Source organism: Pongo pygmaeus, chromosome 18 (assembly GCF_028885625.2).
Source record: "Pongo pygmaeus isolate AG05252 chromosome 18, NHGRI_mPonPyg2-v2.0_pri, whole genome shotgun sequence".
Lineage (NCBI taxonomy): Eukaryota > Metazoa > Chordata > Mammalia > Primates > Hominidae > Pongo > Pongo pygmaeus.
In genome coordinates, this window is record NC_072391.2 from 22,381,506 (window position 1) to 22,406,110 (window position 24,605).

The 24,605-nt window shown below is 41.9% G+C and overlaps 1 protein-coding gene across 2 annotated transcripts in view; it reads left to right on the plus strand.

Moving 5' to 3' along the window:
• Positions 1 to 24,605, plus strand: part of ACSM5 (acyl-CoA synthetase medium chain family member 5) — a 31,727-nt gene continuing 7,122 nt past the window's right edge. For both annotated transcript variants that reach the window (XM_054454172.2, XM_054454171.2), the window contains exons 1-10: positions 1 to 132; positions 1,927 to 2,145; positions 8,513 to 8,723; positions 9,681 to 9,888; positions 11,696 to 11,839; positions 14,361 to 14,514; positions 18,216 to 18,295; positions 20,118 to 20,241; positions 21,444 to 21,524; positions 21,670 to 21,771. In XM_054454172.2, the coding sequence (XP_054310147.1) occupies positions 1,942 to 2,145; positions 8,513 to 8,723; positions 9,681 to 9,888; positions 11,696 to 11,839; positions 14,361 to 14,514; positions 18,216 to 18,295; positions 20,118 to 20,241; positions 21,444 to 21,524; positions 21,670 to 21,771 (1,308 nt within the window). In that variant the 5' untranslated portion in view covers positions 1 to 132; positions 1,927 to 1,941. The remainder of the gene's footprint in view (positions 133 to 1,926; positions 2,146 to 8,512; positions 8,724 to 9,680; positions 9,889 to 11,695; positions 11,840 to 14,360; positions 14,515 to 18,215; positions 18,296 to 20,117; positions 20,242 to 21,443; positions 21,525 to 21,669; positions 21,772 to 24,605) is intronic.

Sequence of the window (24,605 nt, forward strand, 5' to 3'; positions counted from 1 at the left end):
GCATTTGGGGCCCAAGTTCCCTGTGGGAGGCTGTTTTCTGAGGGAGCCGAGTGTTTACAGGCACTCAGGCCTGCTCCGCTCAGCTGAAGCAGAAAACAGAGACCTTTTGCATTACTTTGGTTCAAGAGCAAGGTAATTGGGAAAGAAATTTTTCAGATGAAGGTGTCAGCTGCCTCTGAGGCCTTTGCTGATTAAACCAAGAAGTGACATCTGAAATGGTGTCGGGGAATGGGAAGGAGGCCTGGGGATTCTAAATTATCAGCTGTTTAGGTGCCTGAGGAATCCAGGGGTGGGAGACTGAGGAAAAGGACTGGGGCAGAGCTCAGTTCAGGAGAGGTGAGGGGCGGGAGAGGTGGGTCAGAGAAAGGAAGTCTCTGAGGCTGCAGGCCTAGGCCTGGTGGCCACTGCAGAGGCTGGGGCCTATGTTTTTCCAGGAAGTGAAACCTGAAAGTCACTTTTCCCCTTTAAGCCTCACTTTCTTTATCTGTAAATGGAGAAAATAACATTTACAGCATAGAGTTGTTATAAAGATTTAACGAAATAATGCCTCTAAGCACTTTTAAAATGCTTGGTACACAGTAGGCCTTCGATAGACTGAAGCTGTTATGGTTTTTCTTGTTGTGCCACGTTATTATTGTTGGTTGTTATTACCATATTTTGTTATTATTATTACTAAGAGGAATTTAATGCAAGGAAACTGAAACTGAGGTCACACGCAGCTCCCGGGCCAGTGTCTCTCAAACTTTAACGAGCATATGACTCATCTGAAGATCCCGTTAACTTGCAGATTCTAATTCTACATGTGTAGGGTGGGGTCCCATCTGCTGGTCCCAAGATCACACTTTGAGTAGCAAGACACTAAAACTGGGCTGGGCACAGTGGCTCACATCTGTAATCCCAGCACTTGGGAGGCCGAGTTGGGAGGATCACTTGAGGCCAGGGGTTCAAGCCCTGTCTGGGCAACATAATGAGATCCTGTTTCTACAAAAAAACTTTTTAAAAGTTAGCCACACATGGTGGCTAGTGCCTGTAGTCCCAGCTACTAGGAAGCCTGGGGTGGAAGGACTGCTTGAGTTTGAGGCTGCAGTGAGCTATGATGGCACCACCGTACTCTAGCCTGGGCAACAGAGTGAGACTCTGTCTCAAAAACAACAATAATAAAAATTGTAAAAATAATAAAATTAAATAAAAAAATTAAAAAGACACTAAAAGCACATCATGCCATACAGCAGCCACTTGTGGCTTTTGAGCACTTGAAGTGTGGCTAGTCCAAATTGACATGTGTTTGTAAGGGTAAAATCTATTTCAGATTGTGAGGACCCAGTACCAAAAAGCAAAAAATAAATAAAAGTAGGTAAACCTTTTCTTTAACAATTTATTCTTCTATTGACTATGCATTGAAATGGTCATACTTTGGCTCTATCTGGTTAAATAAAATGTATTATTATAATAAATCTCACCTGTTTCTACTTTTCTTAATGGAAGTACTAGAACACTGTAAATTGCACAGGTGGCTCACATTCTATTTCTATTGGTCAGTGCTGCCCTAGAGCTGTCTTCAGCTTTGCAAGTCAGTTCAGGATTGGCCAAAGGCTTTTTGAGGGATTCCCTTTGAAGTATTGAGCCTTGAGAAGTGGGCTCTGAGTTCTGACCTCAGACCCAGAGACCCACAAGTCAGTGAGAGGTCAAAAGGATGGACCTCGGGCTCAGAGGAGAGAAATGACCATCACACAGCAGAACGGAGACTGAAGGTAGAGAGTTTGTTCTACAAGTCAGTAGGGACCACAGTCACCATCAGCACTGACCACAGGTTTCTCCTAACCTCTGTGTTTAGGAGAGAGGTTAGGAGCCCTCTCTCCTAATCTCAGAATTTATGACAAAGCCCAGAATTTATGACAATGCCCTCTTTCCTCTCTTTGGTGACAGACAGGAGGCGACCGCATGAGACCATGGCTGAGACACCTAGTCCTCCAGGCACTGAGGAACTCCAGGGCATTCTGTGGGTCTCGCAGGCAGCCAGCACCTCTACCTGTTCCTCAGAAGATCGTGGCCACCTGGGAAGCCATCAGCCTGGGAAGGCAGCCGGTGCCTGAGTACTTCAACTTTGCCCATGATGTGCTGGATGTGTGGAGTCGGCTGGAAGAGGTGAAGCCTGTTCTGTCCTAGAGTCCATCTGGGGCATCTGAGGCTGCCCTCATGTACCACAATGAGACTCAAGGCTCTAAGACATGTTGATGAGGAAATTTGGACCTGGGAATTTTGCTAGTTCTAAAATGTAAACTGTTGGCATTTGAGACTTAAGAAAAAAATTCTGAGTCAGTGTTGTGAGCCTTAGACATGCTCGTTCCTTCTCTGAAGTGTCCTGCATTCTTGAGCCCAAATCACACAGTGAGACAGTTATGTCCCTTCCGATTCCCTTCCAGTTGTTCATCAACTGAAGGAAGAAGTTTTGTTTTGCGGCTACTCTGTCTTTGATGTCTCCCTCTCACTGTCATGCCCTTCTCTTCTAAATAAGGAAAGAAGGCCGGGCGCGGTGGCTCATGCCCATAATCCCAGCGCTTTGGGACACCGAGAAGGGCAGATCACCTGAGGTCAGGAGTTTGAGACCAGCCTCGCCAACATGGTGAAACTCTCTCTCTACTAAAAATACAAAAAAAAAAAAATTACCCAGGCATGGTGGCGCACACCTGTAGTCCCAGCTACTTTGGAGGCTGAAGCATGAGAATTGCTTGAACTCAGGAGGCAGAGGTTGCAGTGAGCCAAGATCATGGCACTGCACGCCAGCCTAGACAACAGAGCGAGACTCAGCCTCAAAAAATAAAATAAAATACAACAAAACAAAATAAAATAAGGAAAGAATGGGGCTCAAGCTCAAAGCTTTTTGCAGATCATAACAGATACATGGAAATGAATAAGATAACCCTTATTTCTTTGTGTGTCTCTGTGCATCTGCTTTCTTCTTTATTTTCCCTTATACCTGTGTCTGTTGGGTCTCTCTATTTCGTGGTTAACTTTTATTTGTGTTACATGATACTAACTTTTCATTTATAAGAGGAAGACCTACTTGTAAAACTGTATTTCAACCAATGTGAAGCTTAACCAACGAGAAAAGCCTTTTCCCTAGGGGTTTTTGTCCAAAACAATTACAGACAAATGTTTAACTTCATTGTTGCCTAAGGTGATGGATAACAGTAGGGACAAACAATAGACTCACCAAAAAGTGAAAAAAGAACAGCTGGAGAATACAAAACTGGAAATATAAAATTTAATTCAAAGAATTGTATTCATGTTAATTATAAGAAGAGATTGTTTAAAGAAAAAATATGAAGTAAATGGCATTGTTAGTAGATACAATAAAATTAACTGTCAGCAGATGTAGTGAAACTTATGAAGGTGGTATGAGGATGACTGAGACTTAAACGCAGGATTTGCAGTCAGATAGACGTTGTTCATCCATGTACATGAAGTGTGACCTTGGACAAGTGCCCTAAGTTCTTTAGATCTCAACTTTCTCATCTGTAAAATGGTAGTCAGACCATATGCTACTTAGAGTAATAGTGAGAATTAAATGAGAATTGCATGTAAGAGATGAAGCCAGGATGCTCTATTCCTGATGGCCTACAAAAATCTAAGTTCTTTTTGCAACACTAGGGGCATCCTTAGAAGACTTCTCCTAATGATAAAAACAAGCAAGCAGGATTAGGTCAGGAAAAAAAATGGTAGAATAAGGACTTTCCAGCTATGTGGTAGCCTTGAAAAGTAACAGCCCCCATTTCTGGTGCATCATGGCAACCATTAGAGGGGCCAGAATGGAGTTGGAGTTTTTTCAAAGCTTCACTTATGAAGAACTGTTATTATTTGAGCTGCCCATTAGTTCTTTGGAAGACCCTACTTGTAAAACTGTATTTGAATCAACTTGAAGCTCAACCAGTGAGAAAAGCATTTTCCCTGGGGGTTTTTGTCCAAAACAATTACAGACAAATGTTTTAGCTTTATTGTTGCCTAAGGTGATGGATAACAGTGGGACAAACAATAGATTCACCAAAGAGTGAAAAAAGAAAAGCTGCAGAATCCAATGTCTATGGGAGCTTTAAAAAATTCTATTGTATTCCTGGAAATCTAGAAATCAACACACCTAAATAAGGCTGTGTGCTTTCCCAGGGCTTTGCACATGCTTAGGAAAGAGCTGAGGAAACTCTAAGCTCGCACTTCTGGCAGACTGAGAGTTTGAGCATGCAGGAAATTAAGACTAAGGCAGGATTGTTAATTGCCTGGCTGAGTGCTAAAGGTGTGCCCCAACACCCACCCAAAGACTGGGAGATTTATTGGTTTCAGGCATTTAAAGAAATTTCTGTCTAATCATAAGATGACTATTAAGCTAACCAAGTAGACATCTCAGTGGCCACACAGAACAAATAATGCAGACTTCACAGAAATGGTTCACAAAAATCACTAAACAAACGACAACAAGCAGCAACAGCAAACCAGACTCTGGGGAGTTGTGGGGTCTGATTTCCTGAGTAATCACATGATGTAATTTTAAATGTATAGTTTTCAACAAAAATTTACAAGATATGCAAAGAAACTAGAAAGAGCATGGCTATGGTTATCAAAATAATGCACCCCTTCCCCAAGATTTTTATATCTTAATTCCTGAAACCTGTGAATATGTTATCTTACATGGCAAAAGAGACTTTGCAAACATGATTATACTAAAGATATTCATATGAGGAGATTATTCTGGATTATCTGGATGAGCCTAATATAATCATAAGGTACCCTATGAGAAGGCAGGAAGGTCAGAGTCAGAGAAGGAGATGTGACAATGAAAACAGAAGTGGGAGTGATGTGGGGCCATGATCCAAGGGATATGAAATGCCTCTAAAAACTAGAAAATGCAAGAACACAGGTTCTCCACTAAGGCATCCAGTAGGAAAAAAATTCTTCTGACACCTTGATGTTAGTCCACTAAGACTGATTTTGAACTGTTTATCTCCAGAACTATAAGGCTGTATATTTGTGTTGTTTTATGCAATTAAGTTTGTGATAATTTATTACAGCAGCAATAGATGGGATTATTCAAAACCAGTACAGATTTTGGCACCAAGAGTAGTAATGAGAGCTGTAATAAATACCAAAGGATGTGAAAGTAGGTTTGGAATTAGGTGATGGGTAGAGGCTGGAAGAATTTTGAGGAGCACAGAAAAAAGCCTAGACTGCCTTGAGCAGACTGTTAGTAGAAATGCAGATATTAATGATTTTGCTAGTGAGACCTCAAAAAGAAAGGAGGAGTATGATAGATGAGACTGTATTGTTTTAAAGAATCTTGAAGACTGTTAGTAGAAATATGAACATTAAAGGCACAGATGACAAAAACTCAGAAGGAAATGAAAAATGTAATATCAGAAACTGAAGGAAAGTGGATCCTTATTATGTAGTAGCAGAAATTTTGGCTGAATGGCCTCCTACAGCTATATGGATAGAATAACTTATAAGGGATAAGCTTGGATATTTAGCTAAGGAGATTTCCCAGCCAAGTGTTGAAGATGTGGCCTGATTTCTTCTTGCTGGTTATATTACAATGCTAAAGGAAAGAAATAGATAGAGGAAAGAATTGTTAAGCAAAACTAGAGCCAGAACCTCATGGTGTGAACAATTCTCAGCCTTCCTATATTATAAAAGACATTAAAGTTAGGATATTCACTGTCAGAAAAGTATGCTGCAAAGGGAAATCCAAGAGTGTGGTTGGACAATCTTTTGCTAGCAATTCGAGTATCAAAAAGTCACAGAGAGCTTTTTGAAGAGATTAGACAAAGTTCCTCAGTTCCTTCAGCCATGGAGGCAGAAACCAGCAATAGAGATGGGATTATCTGGAAAAGATCTGTGGAGGAGCCACTTCCCTAATGGGGTGAATCACTGAGACATACACGAGAGAACCACTAGTTTCTTGAGAATGTTTTATCAGCAGAAACACTGCCATCTTGTACTGGACAGAGAGAGGAAAATATAAAAGAAGGCTGTTGGACTCCCCAAATTCTACAGGCAGGAAACAGGTGGTTAAATCTGCTTAGCTGCAAACATGTGTTACCCTTCTTGTAAAAGAAAAGATGATTTAGGGCAGAGTTAATCAAGAATGTGGAATTGGGAGCCCAGAGGGTGGAGCTGAGCAACTAGAAAGCAAAGCCACAACCACAGAGGATTAAGGGCTTTGAAACATAATAGAGTTTTCTCAGTTGGATTCAGAGTTGCTTGGGATTGGTGACTCATTGTTTTCCTTTTATTTTAATTCATTGTTTGAATGGATATGTCTGTGACTGTTATGGTATCCCTACTTCTTCATTGTGTTTTAAGAGCAGAAAACTTAATACTCAATACTCAAGTAAGGAACAATAAAAAATGAAGTTAAGAAATGATTTCATTTACTAATAGCGTCAAAAAGAATGAAATACATATAAATAAATTTAACCAAAGAAGTATAAGGCTTGTACATGGAAAATGACAAAACATTACTGAAATAAACTGGAAGAGGTGTAAACAAATAGAAATACACCCCATGCTCATGGATTAAAAGAATTAATATTGTGAATATGAAAATACACCCCAAATTGAGCTGCACATTTAATGCAAACTTTATCAAAATCTTAGGAGACTTGTTTACAGAAATAGACAATCTGATTCAAAAACTCCTATGGAAATGCAAGGGACCCATAGGGACCAAAACAACCTTGGAAAAAAAAAAAAGACTCACACTTTTCTATTTCAAGTCTACTGCAAAGTTACAGTAACCAAGACAGTGTGGCACTAGCCTAAGGATAGACTTGGATAAATAGGTATGAATTCAGAGTCTAGAAATAAATCCACAAATCTATGATCAATTGATTTTCAACAAGGGTACCAAGACAATTAAATGGGTGAAATAATTGTCTTTCCAACTAATGATGCTGGCACAACTGGGTGTTCACATGCCAAAGAATTAATTGAGTCTCCTACCTGACACTAAATACAAAAATTAACTCAAAATGTATCAAAGACCTAAATGAAGAAACAAAAAGTATAAGAAAATTTTTAGAAGAAAACATAGGAGTATATCTTTGTGATCTCTGATTAGGCAATGGTTTCTAAAGCAAAAGCAACAAAATAAAAAATAGATTAATTGCACTTCATGAAAATTAATAGTATTTATATATCACAGTAAAAAGCTCACAGAATAGGAGAAAATATCTGAAAAATCACATATTGGTTAAGGGCCTAGTATCCACCATACATAAAGAACTCAAACTAGACAGTGAAAAAGACAAATAACCCAATTAAAGTATGGGCTAAGAATCTGAAGAGACATTTCTTTAAGGAATATAAACAAATGGCCAATAGACACATGAAAAGATGCTTAACACCTTTATTCACTAGGGAAATGCAAATTCTAGCCACAAGGAGATACCACTTCATAACCAGTGGCATGGCAAAAAAAAAAAAAAAAAAAAAAAAAAAAAAGGTACAATAACAACTGTTGGAGATGATGCACAGTTAGAACCCTCCGACATGGCTGGATGGAAATGTAAAATGGTGCAGTGCTGTGGAAAACAGTTTGGCAGTTCCTCTGAAAGTTAACATAGAGTTATTATAATACTGACCCAGGAATTGTACTCCTAAGTATATATCCAAGACAATAGAAAACATGTGCTCACAGAAAAACTTGTACATAAATCCTCATAGCAATGTTATTTATTATAGCCAAAAAGTGGAACCAACTCTAATGTCTATCAACTGATGAATGGATAAACAAAATGTGGTCTATCCATACAGTGGAATATTATTCAGCCATCAAAATAATGTAATGCCAATTCATGCTGTGACATAGATAAATCTTGAAAGCATTGTACAAAGTGAAAGAAACCAAACATAAAGCTACATATCATATGATTCCATTCATATGAAATATCCAGAAGATGCAAATCCATAGAGACAGAAAGCAGATAAGCGGTAGCCAGGAGCTGGAGGAGGAGGGAAGGAGAAGGAACTGCTAATTTGTACAGTGTTTCTTTTTAGGGCAATAAAAATGTTTTGGAATTAGAGAATGGTGATGGTTACACAACCTTGTGAATATACTAAGAACCAGTGAGTTGTGCACTTTAAAATGGTGATTTTTATGGTACCTGAATTATATTTCAATAAAAAAGGGAAAAACAGAAAACAGTGCAAATCATGTGCTACCTTTTGCATCAAAAAGATAGTAGAAAAAAATATATGCTTGTGTTTGCCTAAAGAAACTATGGAAGGATATGCAAAAAACGAATAAAATTAGTTACTTAGTGAGGCAGAGGAAGTGGAAAACAGGGCAGGTAGGTACAAGGAGGGGAGCAAGCCTTTTCAATGTATGTCTTTCCATATTGCTTTGCTTTTTGAACCCTGTGAATTTTATATTAACTATTATAAAACATTAAACAACAGCAACAAGCAAACAAAAATTCTCAATAAATTGCTTCTTTTTTTTTCTGCCTGTACTACCATCTAGGCTGGACACCGCCCCCCAAATCCTGCCTTCTGGTGGGTCAGTGGCACAGGAGCAGAGGTCAAGTGGAGCTTTGAGGAGCTGGGGAAGCAGTCCAGGAAAGCAGCCAATGTGCTGGGGGGTGCATGCGGCCTGCAGCCTGGGGACAGAATGATGCTGGTACTCCCACGGCTCCCGGAGTGGTGGCTGGTCAGTGTGGCTTGTATGCGGACAGGTCAGTAAGCAGGGCTGGGAATTTTAGCTAGGGGCAGATACAACCTGCCAGAGCTTTGCAGTGTCCACAGGGTCTTGAAGATGGAGCAAAAATAAACCCTATGTGGAGTTGTGTTTACTTCCTATTTGCCCAACAATCACAGACTTGATTGTATAATAGGGGCCAGACAATGATGTAATTGATAAAAGCAGGCCAGCGTAAGGCAGTAGGGAGTGGTAAGGACTGCGGCAAACTGGAGATCACATGGTGTATCAAATGGGGTCGCTGCTTCTCAACTCCAACCAAATGTTCCCATGACAGAATGAATACCAGTGTTATCAGAACTTCTGATTTGTAATGGGAAAACTCTGGATTTTTATGAAAAATCCTCCTGTCTTTTAATGTTGGCATCTATCATTTTAAAAAGTCCTGACTGGGACAAATCAAGCATATTTTCTGCTGGTTGTGGTTTGGGAGCCTTGCTTTAGTTGCTAGAATTTTACCCGAACAATGCAGTTATAGATGAGGGATGCTTATAACCAATCTATGTTAGTTTCACTCTTAGACTTTATGATTCTCATTATCACAGCATCATCCAGCTCCCAAAGGAAGGAAGATAAAGATGAAATAAAAGAACCAGTGATATTATCCCTTGCAGGAGTTTAGGGGGACAGGTCCTCCTGTTGTCATGAATGTCCAGGGCAGTGAAACATTATCTTCTTAGAATGGTTCCTTCAGCATAGAAACAGAGGAGGAAAGAGGCCACAGTGAGCCTAGCAAGCCTCCGCTGATGCTGAGTGAATAAGTGATCACGCATTATTCAGAAGGCTGGGTTTTTAGGCTGTTATTATTATTATTGTTACCTCTTCCAGCTCAGGCATTCCAACCTTCCCCAGTCTCTTCCTGCCCTCATCTCTTACCTCTGTACCCAAGGCCTTCCCCGCTATCCAGTCAACATCCCCTTCTGTTTTATGCCAGGGACTGTGATGATTCCGGGTGTCACTCAGCTGACGGAGAAAGACCTCAAGTACCGGCTGCAGGCGTCCAGGGCCAAGTCCATTATCACCAGTGACTCCCTAGCTCCAAGGGTGGATGCCATCAGCGCCGAATGCCCCTCCCTCCAGACCAAGCTGCTGGTGTCAGACAGCAGTCGGCCAGGCTGGTTGAACTTCAGGGAACTCCTCCGGTGAATTGGGGCTTTCCAGGAGAACAGCAGAAAAATGAAGTCATTTCCCCTTTAAGCCACAAAAGATGAAATGCATTGCTGATTTCACACATAGAGAGCGAATCAGAGAGGAACACTCCCATTGGCAGCCAGACTGACCTGAGCATAATCCTGGTCCCTACCTTAATGTTCAAGGTCCCTCATTCAGTCAGTGCTGGATTTATCAACAGCTTTTCTGTGCTTTATTTGCTTCTGTAATTGCGGTAGTATTTATTAGAGCTACCATTCAGAGTACGTGAAATAACAAATATGGTGCATTTAGCACATAGCAGGTGGTCAATTAATAATAAACTAGTGGCCATGTATTGGGTATTTAGTGTATTGCTAGATACTGTGCTATGTAAGCCTTCACCTTCATTCATTCATGCAGCAAAGATTTAATGAATATCTATTTCACGACAAGCAGAACACCATAATGGATAAAACATCATCTTATTTAATCCCTGAAAAGGACATTATGATGGGCCCTTTAGCCCAGTTTTACAGGTGAGGAAACTGAGACTTGGAAAACTAAAGTGACTTGCCCAAGGTGCTAAAAAGTAGTCAAGTCAAGAGTGGGCAGAGCTGAGACCATATTTGCCTTGGAGCAAGGGCCTGGTGGAAACCCATCTCAGAATTTGAGACTTTGTCCTGATTGGAAGCTAGAACCCAAAAGGAGCCTCTCAGGGGCCTGAACCATTGAGTCACGAATGCTCACCCCACAGACCAGCTGCATCAGATTCACCTGGGTGCTGTTTTGAATACAGATGACAAGGCCTCACATCTGACCTACTTAACCAGACATAGCTGAGCCAGAGCCCTGGGGATCTTTTTTAAAAAATCAGCCCATAGGGCCGGGCGCCGTGGCTCACGCCTGTAATCCCAGCACTTTTGGAGGCTGAGGCAGGCCGATCACCCGAGGTCGGGAGTTTGAGACCAGCCTGACCAACATGGAGAAACCCTGTCTCTGCTAAAAATACAAAATTAGCTGGGCGTGGTGGCGCATGCCTATAATCCCAGCTATTCGGGAGGCTGAGGCAGGAGAATCACTTGAACCCGGGAGGCAGAGGTTGCAGTGAGCCAAGATCACGTCATTGCACTCCAGCCTGGGCAACAAGAGCGAAACACCATCTCAAAAAAAAAAAAAAAAATCAGCTCATATGATTTTTGAGAGCTGTCAGGTGGGCCTAGATCAGTGGTTCTTGATTTTGGCTGTTACTAGAATTACTGAGAAGCATTTAAGAAAACATCAAAGATTCTGATTTTATTTTGTTCAGGGTGGATACAGACAAGTTTCTTCCAAAAATTTACCAGGGGACTTCACAGTGCAGCCAGGGATGAGAGCCAGTGGATTAGCTGATCATCCAGATCACAGAACTTTGGGAATTACCTAGATCTCAAAACCCCATATTGGGGGAAACCTTTAGAAAAGAGTTCTAAATTATTAGAAATTGGGATGGGGGTGGAAGCTGTGCCTAAATGTGCAGAATTGTAGACATGGACATGTGTGTGTTCTACCAGAAAGTCCTCATATCTTGGTAAGAAAGCATGGGCTCTTTTGAGTGAGTTATTTAACCATTTCGAGCCTCAGTTTCCTCATCTGCAAAAGGGTTATAATGATGGTACCTACCCCATGAGGTGGTTGCAGATTACCCAAGCCAGAGCTTTCAGCACAGCACCTCACACGTGGTATTTATGAAATGGTAGTCATATTGTTCTTATACATATTATTGGTGCTACTAACTGTTTTTACTATGGTGGTGCCACCTAGTGTTTTTACGTTTTACAGGGAGGCATCTACAGAGCACAACTGCGTGAGGACAAAGAGTCGAGACCCGCTGGCCGTCTACTTCACCAGCGGAACCACCGGGGCCCCCAAGATGGTCGAGCACTCCCAGAGCAGCTATGGACTGGGTTTTGTGGCCAGCGGAAGGTACCAGAGCAGCTTGTCTAGAGGATCCAAGAACAGAAAGTGGGGAGTGGCCTGGAGGGGGTGGTGTGAGGGGAAAGGTGTCAGGAGCTGAGGTCAGAGAGCCAACAGAATTACTGAGAAGCCAATAGGAGCAGCTTAGGAAGGATCTTGATGGTTCTGGATTTTACTCTGAGTGAAGTGAAAAGCCACAGGAGGTTTCTTTTTAAATCGTGGCTCTATATATATAATATATATATATACACACACACATATATATACACATACACATATAAACATATATATACATATATCATAAATGTACCCTTTTAACCATTTTAAGTGTACAGTTTAATGTCATTAAATACATTCACATTGTTGTGCAACCACGATCACCATCCATTGCCAGAATTTACTTTATCTTTCCAAATGAGAACTATGCCCCCATTACCCAATAACACCCCATTACCCTCTCCCCTCACCCTGGTAACCTCTATTTTACTTTTCATCACTGTGAATTTGATACTCTAGGTATTTCGTGTGATTGGCATCATGCAGTCTGTCCTTCTGTTTTGCAATTTGGCTTCTTTCACTTAGCATAATGTCTTCAAGGTTCATCCATGTCATAGCATGTGTCAAAATTTCTTTCCCTTTTAAGACAGAAAAATATTCCATTGTATGGATAGACCACATTTTATTTATTTTTTATTTTATTTTATTTTTATTTTTTTGAGACAGAGTTTTGCTCTTTTGCCCAGGCTGGAGTGCAGTGGTGCGATCTCCGCTCACTGCAACCTCTGCCTTCCGGTTTCAAGCGATTCTCCTGCCTCAGCCTCCCAGGTAGCTGGGATTACAGGTGCCCGCCACCACATCCGGCTAATTTTTGTATTTTTAGTAGAGATGGGGTTTCACCATGTTGGCCAGGCTGGTCTTGAACTCCTGACCTCGTGATCCTCCCGCCTTGGCCTCTCAAAGTGCTGGGATTACAGGCATGAGACACTGCGCCCGGCCTCAACCACATTTTAAATAATCCATTCACCTGTTGATAGACACTTGGGTAGCTTCCACATTTTGGCTATTGTTGATAATGTTGCTATAAACACTGGCATACGAGTATCTGTTAGAGTCTCTGCTTTTACTTCTTTTGGGTATACATGCAGAAATGAAATTGCTGGATCATATGGTAATTCTATGTTTAATTTTTTTTGAGAAGCGTTGGATATTTTGAGCAGAGGAGTGACATAATCTAATATTTTTTTAAAGGCTCACTCAGGATGTTGGGTTGACAATGAAACTGTAGGGGAAACAGGTAAAGAAAATGACCGGTGCATTAAGAGGCAAGCATGGTAGCTTGCCCCGGGGGCAGTAGTGGGAGAAGAGATGAGATTCTGAATGTATTTTCAACCTAGACCCAATAAGACTTGCTGACAGAATCAGTGTGGAATGAGAAAGAGGAGTCAAGGATGGCTCTAAGAGGAATGGCCTGAACAACTGGAAGCACTAAATGATTGGGGAAGAACTGTGGGATGAGCTGTCTGGTGGGAAGAAAACAGTTTGTTTACGGAGTTGTCAATTCGAGAGTCTTAGACATCTCCATCCCCTTGTTAAAAGTGGAGATGTTGGGTGGGCATTTGGATACACATGTCTGAAGTTAATGAGAAAGATTCATGCTGACCTTATCAGTGTAAAGATGGTATTTAATACCATGAGATGGGATGAGATCAGCAAAGTGCAATATAAACTGAAAAGACAATGGGTCTCAGGACTGAGTGCCGGAGGCATTTCTGCACTGAAGGGGAAGACCAGGAGGACTCAGCAGAGGAGACTGAGAAGGGAACAGCCAGTGAAAGGGGGAGAACGAGGAGTGCGTGTGTCCAGGATTCAAGTGCATGACCGCTTTTCTGTCTTCCATGTTTGCAGACACTGTTTCCCATTCCTGGAATGCTCCTGCTTCTCTGCCTCACCTATATAATCCCTATGTACTGTTTATGTCTAACTCAAGTGTCACCTTCTCTACCAGAGCATTTCTCAGAAACCCATGTCCATCATTGCTCTGGGTTAGGTGCCTATTCTCTATAACCGCACAAGGCTTTGTGTTTAGCTCTATTAAAACATGCTCTCCAGGGGCTTCCTAGATATTTATACTTCCTAAACTATAAGGCCCTCAAAGCAAGACTAATCGTTCATTTCTATGCCCCTAGTGCTAAGTCCAGACTAAATGCTAAATAAATGTTGGCTAAATAAAGTGACCTTAGCACAGAGTATTGAGGTTAATTTTTTTCCCTTATATATCACATCGACTGGACTGCGAACTTTCTGGAAACATTTTTTGCTTCTGTATTCTTAGCCTAGGACATAGGTACAGGGAAGATGCTCAATAAATGCTGGTTGAAACAATAGTTGACTTGATGGTTCTTGTTCAGGTTTCACAAGTATAAGTGAGTACCCACTGAGCAGGGCTCCAAATGTGGTGATATAGATAATGCAATCCTTTTTAAAGGTAGAGTCATTGCCAAGGGTACTGACATTCTCTAATTTTTGGCAGACGGTGGGTGGCCTTGACCGAATCGGACGTCTTCTGGAACACGACTGACACTGGCTGGGTGAAGGCGGCCTGGACTCTCTTCTCTGCCTGGCCTAATGGTTCTTGCATTTTTGTGCATGAGCTGCCCCGAGTTGATGCCAAAGTTATCCTGAATGTAAGAGGAAAAACCAACAATACCCCATATGTGTTGGGTACAAATGAGATGAGTGGGATATAGATTTCAGGCTGCAGGAGAAAACACATGAATCAGTGAATTTAAGGCTTCTTTGGTGTGGCTCCCTGGCCTTCCATAATCTGATTCCTGACCACCTGGTTCCCTTCAATCATTGCCTATGCTCTAGCTAGATTCCTAGATGTAAGACTATTTTGTTGCTATTTCTCCTGCATGGGGTGCCCTTGTCTCCACCACGTTCTTCCCAATGCTCCTGCCAAAACCCTAGGTATTTGTCAAACCCTTAGGCAAAATCAGTCTATGCCTCAACTCCAAATGCTACTGTCCATGGTGCTTAACATGAGTAGTTGGCCCAACTAGAGAGTCCTGGTGACTCCTGCTCAGCCTCCCAGGGTCTTCTCATGGGGAGGGAGGAGATTGGTGGCCCCAGTCAAGACACAGGTCACCTTTCTTCCACCCCCCCACATCCTAACTGTCATTCCTTAAAACGTCAGAGGTTCCTTCTACTCATATTATTTGTACTGAGATAAGCTGTATCACATGGTAGCTAACTGCACAGGCTGTGCCATCAGTCAAAGAGTCAGACCTGGACTCTGAACCTACACCTTTGATTTGCTAGCTGTGTGGCCTTGGGGAAGTTGCCTAACCTCCCTGAGCTGCAGTTTCAGCCTCATCTGTAAGAAAGGGATAACATATCTCTATAATAGAGTTTCTGCGAGAATGAAATGATACAAGGCAAAGGGGCCAGCACATTGTAGGTTCTTTTTTGAAATAATTTTTAAGTTTTGTGGGTACATAGTAGGTGTATATATTTATGGGGTACATGAGATGTTTTGATATAGGCATGCAATGCGTGAAAATCACATCATTGATAATAGGGTATCCATCCCCTCAAAGCATTTATCTTTTGTGTTACAATCTAATTATACACTTTCAGTCATTTTAAAATGTACAATTAAGTTTTTATTGACTATAGTCACCCTGATGTAATTTAAAATAATAGGTCTTATTCATTCATTCTATTATTTTGGTACTAACTAACCATCCCCACCTTTCTTCCAGCCCCCGACTACCCTTCCCAGCCTCTGGTAATCATCCTTCTAATCTCTATTTCCATGAGTTCAATTGTTTTGACTTTTAAATCTCACAAATAAGTGAGCATATGTGAAGTTAGTCTTTCCGTGCCTGGCTTATTTCACTTAACATGATGATCTCCAGTTCCACCCATGTTTTTTTTTTTTTTGGATCCATTGTTTATATGCACATTTTCTTTATCCATTTATCTGTTGATGGACACTTAGGTTGCTTCAAAACATAGTAGATTCTTTTTTTTAAAAAAAAATTATTTTCATAGGTTATTGGAGAACAGGTGGTGTTTGGTTACATGAGTAAGTTCTTTAGTGGTGATTTGTAAAGTTTTGGTGCACCCATCACCTGAGCAGTATACACTGCACCCAATTTGTAGTCTTTTATCCCTCACCCCCTTCCCACCCTTTCCCCCAAGTCCCCAAAGTCCATTGTGTCATTCTTACACCTTTGCATCCTCATAGCTTGGCTCCCACTTGTGAGGGAGAACATAAAATGTTTGGTTTTCCATTCCTGAGTTACTTTACTTAGAATAATAGTCTACAATCTCATCCAGGTCCCTGCGAATGCCATTAATTCATTCCCTTTTATGGCTGAGTTGTATTCCATTATATATATTTATATACCACACTTTCTTTGTCCACTTGTTGATTTATGGGCATTTGGGTTGGTTCCACATTTTTGCAATTGCAAACTGTGCTGCTATAAACATGTATGTGCAAGTATCTTTTTCACATGACATCTTTTCTTCTGGGTAGATACCCAGTAGTGGGATTGCTGGATCAAATGGTAGTTCTACTTTTAGTTCTTTAAGGAATCTCCACACTGTTTTCCACAGTGGTTGTACTGGTTTACATTCCTACCAGCAATGTAGAAGTGTTCCTTGTTCACTGCATTCATGCCAACGTCTATTATTTTTTGATTTTTTGATTATGGCCATTCTTGCAGGAGTAAGCTGGTATCACATGGTGGACCAAATATAGTAGATTCTTAACCCATACTGATGGTTATCATCATGATCAAACTCATCACCACCATTATCCATGTGGTGCTTGATCAGTCAATGTATGGACCTTCTTCTTGCACTGCCCCCAGCTCTTATATAGTGTTTTCATTATCTATTGCTATGTAATAAATTATACCCAAACTTAGCACTTTAAAACACAAGCATTTGTCTCACAGTTTCTGATGGTCAGGAAGCTGGAGGCAGCTTAATGAGGGTGTTTGGGAGCAGGGTCTCTCATGAGGTTGCAATCAAGAGGTCAGCAAGGTACGTTCATGTTCATAGCAGCATTAACAATAACTAAAAGGTGAAAGCAACACAAGTGCCATCCACAGATGAATGAATAAACAAAATGTGGTGTATATGTACAATGGAATATTACCCAGCCTTAAAAAGGAAGGACATCTTGTTGTATGATATAACGTGGATAACCCTTGAGGACATTATGCTAAGTGAAACATGCCAGTCATACAAGGACAAATACTGTATGATTCCACTTATATGAGATTCCAAGAGTAGTCAAATTCATAGAGACAGAAAGTACAATGGTGTTTACCAGGAGTTAGGGGAGAGAGTAATGGGAAATTATTGTGTAATGGGTACAGAGTTTAAGTTTGAGAAGATAAAAATAGTTCTGGAGGTGGATGGTAGCAATGGTTGCACAACACTATGGAAATATTTAATGCCACTGGACTATACACTTAAAAACTGTTCCAATGGGCAAATTCTATGTTGTGTGTGTTTTACCACAATAATTTTAAAGAAGATATTTGCTAGGACTGCAATCATCTTAAGGATTGACTGAAGCTGGAAAATTGCTTAAAAATTCACTGGTGGCCGGGTGCAGTGGTTCATACCTGTAATCCCAGCACTTTGGGAGGCCAAGGCAGGTGAATCATGAGGTCAGGAGTTCAAGACCAGCCTGGCCAAGATGGTGAAACCCCGTTTCTACTAAAAATACAAAAATTAGCCGGGCCTGGTGGCGGGCACCTGTAATCCTAGCTACTCAGGAGTCTGAGGCAGAGAATTGCTTGAACCCGGGAGGCAGAGGTTGCAGTGAGCTGAGATCTTGCCACTGCACTCCAGCCTCGGTGACAGAGCGAGACTCCATCTCAAAAACCAAAACAAAAAACGAAACAAAAACCTCACTGGTGATTTTTAGTAGACTTCAATTTCTCACTGGGTGTTTGCTAGTCTCCAGTTTCTCACCATGTGCACCTGTCCATAGGATGGCTTGAGCGTACTCAAAACATGGTGGCTTGCTTCCCCCAGAACAAGGGATCCAAGAAAGGGAGAGAGAAAGAACATCCAAGACAGAAGCCATAGTCTTTGTATAACTGAATCTTGAAAGTGGTATTTATCACCTTGGCAGTATGCCATTGCTGTCACAGACCCACTTTGGTATGAGGTGAGAGGGGATTCCTGCACAGGTACAAATGCCAGGAAGTAGGGGTCACTGGGCACCATCTTGGCTGCTGGATTCCACACATAGTTTTCAGTTTCTCTGCTTTGGTACTGAGACTATAAAGATGCATTTGGCTCCATCTTCATGGTCCCACCCCAGTGATTCCTTTCACCCTTTGTTTTTGTTTAGACTCTCTCCACATTCCCGGTAACCACCCTCTGCTGTGTCCCAACCATCTTTCGGCTGCTTGTGCAGGAGGATCTGACCAGGTACAGCCCATCTATTTGGTACTTTGAGGGCCTAAGTATGTGAGTATACAGCATGGGTATCCACACACACAACTACCCTCTCATTCCAACTCTCTCTCTTTCTCTGTCTCTCTCTCTATATATATTTTTCTGCCTCTCTCTTTGTCTCTTTCTCGCACACACCTTTATACACATACACATTGACAAGTCAACATACCTGTAAATCTCACAGATGCCTCTCAAGAACAAGCTTCTGGTCCCCAAAAATTTGCATCCAGATGGAACTAAATAGATTTAAGGCAGACTGAAATTTTAGCACCTGAGATAGGCTTCTCCTCACACCACACACCCATGGGCTATTCTCTCAGCAGTGTGTCTGCTACTTCTGTGAGGCGAGAGAAATGAATGGACAATTGTTAGCCACCTATGGAGTGGGGTTTGTGGCCAGGGCCCTCAGGTCTGGTGAAACTAACAAGCCCGCACCACAGTAGATGCCCCAACTCTCAGCCTCAAACTAACCCCAGCCAATTGTTCTCTGAGCGCATGCCATTGGGCAGCCAAGAGAAAGGGACGAGGCACTGATGGTGGCTCCATTCTGGGTGAAGCCAAAGTAACATCTTCTGGCAGAACAGGGCTAGTTGCTGGGGTATATGGAGAGAGGCCCACCGTCCTTCAGTATCCACCAACCCTGACCTGTTCTCCCTCTTTTGTCCTCCCCCAAGTCATGAGGAGTCATCCTCTCATCTTTCGTAATCACATGAATCTACCCACCAAGTGTCCAAAAGAGGGAGTTCTTACATGCTTCTGAAAGTGAATTCTTCTCCAGTGTAAGAAAATCACCCCATTCGTTGATCTGATGTGTGCATCTCCACATGATGATTTTGGCTGAAAGCAAGCTCCAAGTATCTTGTTAAGAACAATGTCGTTGAATGCTATTTGGTAATACTAAGTAACTTAATCATGTCAATTTGATCTCCCCTCTCCTCCAAGATTGAAAATGTACTTGCAATTACTGATTTTTTTTTTTTATATAGTTTGGATGATTTGTTGAACAGAGAGGGCGTTTTGCAACATAATTAATATCTGTAGGAATTTTTGGGATTCTTAGGGGGCTAATTTTTATCTTTTCAATTTTCTTTTCTTTCCTTTCTTTTCCTTTTTCTTTTATTTTTATTTATTTATTTATTTTAGAGACAGAGTCTCACTCTGTCACCCAGGCTGGAGTGCAGTGGCATGATCTTGGCTCACTGCAACATCCGCCTCCCAGGTTCCAGCTTTCCTCCCACCTCAACCTTCCAAGTAGCTGGGACTACAGGCATGTGCCACCATACCCGGCTAATTTTTAGTATTTTTTGGTAGAGATGGGGTTTTACCACGTTGACCAGGCTGGTCTTCAACTCCTGAGATCAAACAATCTGCCCACCTAGGCCTCCCAAAGTGCTAGGACTACAGGTGTGAGCCATGGTGCCTGGCGTATCTTTTCAATTTCTAATTGATCTATCCTTTTCAATCAGATTATTGTCCTAACCAATTTATTATCAATCAGTTTTTTTCCAACTAAATTATTTTGGCCAAGTTACCTGGAACTCACCATATTATGCGAAAACCTATTATATGAGCTTCTGATTTTATCCCAAACTCAGATAGGATGGATCTTTTAAAAATTATCTGTCCATGAGGAGCATGGTTGCAAAGCCAGTGGATGGACTCACTTAGAGCAGATTAAAAAGCAGGGGCATCTACCCTCTAGTGCCTGTGGTGTTTGCATCTGGGCAGTGGCACCAGAGGGCAGGGTGGTATGAAGATCCTGACATAGGTGGCCTTGTTTTCCTGCCTGAGAAAGGTACCAGTTTCAGAGCCTGAGGCACTGTCTGACCGGAGGAGAGGCCCTCAACCCTGACGTGAGGGAGAAGTGGAAACGCCAGACCAGTGTGGAGCTGTACGAAGGCTATGGCCAGTCTGAAACGGTGAGTGCTGGAGGGGCCAGGTCCCTGCCCCCCAGGTCCCCTCGAGAGCTTCCTGCCTCTCTGGCTGTCACCTCCCTAAAGCTTCTCAAGGACCACCCTGCCCCCAGGGGAGAAGCTGATAACAAAATTCCATCAGCTTTCCTTCCCTTTTGATTTCCATATGTTCTCACTTATAAGTGGGAGCTAAGCTATGAGGATGCAAAGACATACAGAGTGGCATAAAAGACTTCGGAGACTCAGAAGGAGGAAGGTGGGAGGAGGGGCGTGAGGGTAAAAAAAACTACATATTCGGTATAATGTACACTACTCAGGTGACAGATGCACTAAAATCTCAGGATTCACCACTGTAGAATTCATCCATGTTACAAAAAAAACACTTGTACCCAAAAAGCTATTGAAATACACACACACACACACACACACACACACACTCTTCTTAAAAATTAAAAAAAGGTAATTTAAAGTACTTTTACAATTATACCATGACCAGCAAACCAGCCCTCACTGCTGAAGGCATTATTTGTCTCCACCAAGACAGTCTACATCTGCCACTGTTCCGAGTCCAAGATTCTAAGCAGTGTCCTCTACAGTCATCTAGGAAGGGATCTGGGGATCAACTGAGTCTTTTGGCTTAGAGATGGGTTAAGTTCTTTATGTTTGAGTGCCCACTGGAGTGCCCCATAGTTGTTTGTTAACTATGGAAAGAAAAGAAGAAAGACAGGGAAGAAAGAGGGAAGAAAATAGGAAGAAAATGAAGAAGGAAGGGAAGGAGGAAATAAAGGAAAGAGAAAGGAAAGGAAGGAAGAAAGGAAGGGGAAAAAGATGAAAGGAAGGAAGGAAATAGGGAACAAAGACGAAGGGAGGAGAGAGGAAAATGGAGAATGAAATAACCGGGAAAGGAATGAAAAAAGGAGGAAAGAAAATGAAAGAGGGAAGGAAGAAAACAGGAAAGGGGAAAGAAAGGAAACAAAGAGGAAAAGAAAGAAGGAAAGGAAGGAGTGAGGGAGGAAGAAAAAAGAAAAGAAAGAAGGGAGGAAGAAAGGAGAGAAATGGAGAGAGGAGAAGGGAAAGAAAGAAGAAAGTAAGGGAGGAGAAAAAAGAGGATGAGAGAAAGAGTTATCAGGCAGGGTGAGAGAAAGGCATGGCCCAGGAAAGAAGCTAAGTGGAAAGGCTCTTCTTTATCTGTACTGCATTCTCCCCAGGTTGTCATCTGTGCCAATCCAAAAGGCACGAAAATCAAGTCTGGATCCATGGGGAAGGCGTCCCCACCCTACGATGTGCAGGTAGCAGCCTCCCCCAACTTCTGGCAAGGCCTGGCTTGGAGAGGAGAGAGACACACAGGCCTAGCTGGCATGGGCTGCTGGGCTGCTGGAGGGGCCCAGGGTGTAGACACTCATATATGCACCTCTGTGATGATCTCCTTGCCAGATTGTGGATGATGAGGGCAACGTCCTGCCTCCTGGAGAAGAGGGGAATGTTGCCATCCGTATCAGACCCACCCGGCCCTTCTGTTTCTTCAATTGCTATTTGGTAAGAGACGGGGAACAGCCGTTCTCATGCCAGTGACTGTGTGCTAAGCGTTGTGCACCACACTTTGTAAATATCTATTTGTTGAATCCTTACAATGACTGCATGAGGTAGGTTGCTACTATTATTAATAAATTTCTGTTATTGATAAGGAAGACTATTATTGATAAGGAAGCTACTACAAAGGGGAAGTGACTTATCCAGCACCATGCAACTAGTACAGGCATGACATGGGATTTAAACGTGGGTGTGTCTGAAAGCATAAACATATGACATGAGGGCAGCACCGTTGTTTTAATGAGGAGAAAATCGAGGTGCAGTAAAGGAAAGGAGCTTCTGAAGGTCAAACTGCAGCCGGTTGCGGTGGCTCACACCTGTAATCCCAGCACTTTGGGAGGCCGAGGAAGGTGGATCGCCTGAGGTCAGGAGTTCAACACCAGCCTGGTCAACACAGTGAAACCCCGTCTCTACCAAAAATACAAAAATTAGCCAGGCAAGGTAGTGCATGCCTCTATTCCCAGCTACTTGGGAGGCTGAGGCAGGAGAATCGCTTGAACCGGGGAGGAGGAGGTTGCAGTGAGCCAAGATCGCGCCACCGCACTCCAGCCTGGGTGAGAGAATGAGACTGCATCTCAAATAATAATAATAATAATAATAAAATAAATAAATAAATACATAAAGGTCAAACTGCACTATTGTGTCAGAGCTGTCTTCAGGATTCTCTTTGTGGTTTGCCAGCAGGGCACAAACCTGGGATTTCAGTCCAAGTTTCTGGGATAATTCGGTAACCGCTTCTCTTTTGTATTCATCTTGGCTGGTGTTTATGTTGGGCTTTCTTTTCTTCACAGCTTTCTCTATAAAACTCTCAAACCTGGCTGTGCATTAGAAACACTTGGCAAGCCTCAGTTATTGCTGATGCTTGAGCCCCATCTCAGCTTAATTAAAATCAACATTTCTGATGGTGTGGATCAGTTTACCAGGCGATTCGAATGTCAAGCCTGAGAGCCACTGCTTAATAGAAATGCCATCTCATGTGTCTACTAAGCTGTCAATCAGCTACAGAATTAGGAGAAGCAGAAATAAATCAGTCCATTTCTTTTCAAAATGTTGCATTTTAGTGGTTTTTCTGTCACTAGAAGAGAAATAATCTTCTACTTTATTTTGTTTAAAATCACAGAAACTTACAAAAACCCACAACATAGTAATCATGCCAAGCTGAGATCATGTTAACATTTTAATGTATTTTCTGCTAATCAGTCCTGGAAACATTAGTAAATCTTTGATCCCACTGTAAAAATGTATTCATTCATTATTTATTGTCGACTTCGTGCCGCTCGGTGTGGAGCAGGACTCTGGTACTTAGTGTGGAGCAGGACTCTGGTACTTACTGCACTTGTACACTTTCTTTCTGGTTGTGAGATTGTTCCACTGAGTGTACTAAAGTAATTTGAAAAGTTATTTGCTAGACAAGAATCTTTGGTTTTTTTTGACTGTTTCTTTTCATCACCTGTACCAACAGTTAGTTTTCTTTCCAGATCATTCTTTTTTTTTTTTTTGTGTGTGTGTGTGTGTGTGTGTGTGTGTGTGTGTGTGTGTGTGACAGTGTCTTCTCACTCTGTTGCCCAGGCTGGAGTACAGTGGTGCGATCTTGGCTCTCTGCACTTCCGCATCCTGGGCTCAAGCAACTCTCGCGCTCCAGTCTCCCGAGTAACTGGGACTACAGGCACACACCACGTCACAGGAGTAATTTTGGTATTTTTAGTAGAGACAGGGTTTCGCCACCTTGGCCAGACTGGTCTGGAATTTCTGCACCTCGGCCTCCCAAAGTGCTGGGATTACAGGCATCAGCCACAGTGCCCGGCCCAGCTCATTCTTAATTAAGAGAAAAATATTAAATCTCTTCGTGAGAATCAGGAAACGTGAAAATTATTATAGAGGATTTCAGACCAAAATTGTTCCGTGAGTTTTGGTAAGCTAAGCTCATTCTTCACCTACAATAAACATAAACATTTCAAATTCACGTTGGTCATTCCCATTTAGCTGAAATTGCACATGTCAGTTAAATGAATATGCCCATGTCAACTTTATATCCCACATAAGGAACGTGCTTATTTTCCTAGGGAAACAAATTGTCAAATGCACAAATATTTGTTATAGTGCTGGCTGTTTATAACAGATAAAAAAGGTGGAGGGAGTATCTAAATTTCTAATGTCAGAAATTAGTTATGTAAAGGATTATATTATATTATAGCATTGTGAACAAAAGCAAAAGAAAGAAAAGGAGAAAAAGAAGAGAGAAAACATTTTAAAAAAAAGAACCCAGGAATTTGTTCAAATACATAATATCACTACCACACAGAAATATTATGCAACTATTTAATACAATTTTTTTTGGAAGCAGGGTCTCATTCTGTCACCAAGGCTGGAGTGCAGTGGCACAATCATGGCCACTGCAGCTTTGACTTCTCGGGCTCAGGTGATCCTCCCACCTCAGCCTCCCGAGTAGCTGGAACTACAGGCACATGCCACCACACCTGGCTAATTTTTTTTTTTTTTTTTGTAAAGATGGGGTTTCACCATGTTGCCTAGGCTAGTTTTGAATTCCTGGGCTCAAGTGATCCACCTGCCTCAGCCCACCAAAATGCTAGGATTACAGGCATGAACCACCACTCCCAGCCTATAGGAGTTCTTAATATATTCTTGATATCGGTCCTTTGTTTGTTTTAAGAGTTGCTAACATCTTCCTCCCCGGTTGTAGCTTATCTTTTCACTTTCTTTCACTTTCTTTAAGCTATTTTTGTTGAACAGAAGCGTTTATTTCCATGTCGTCAAATCAT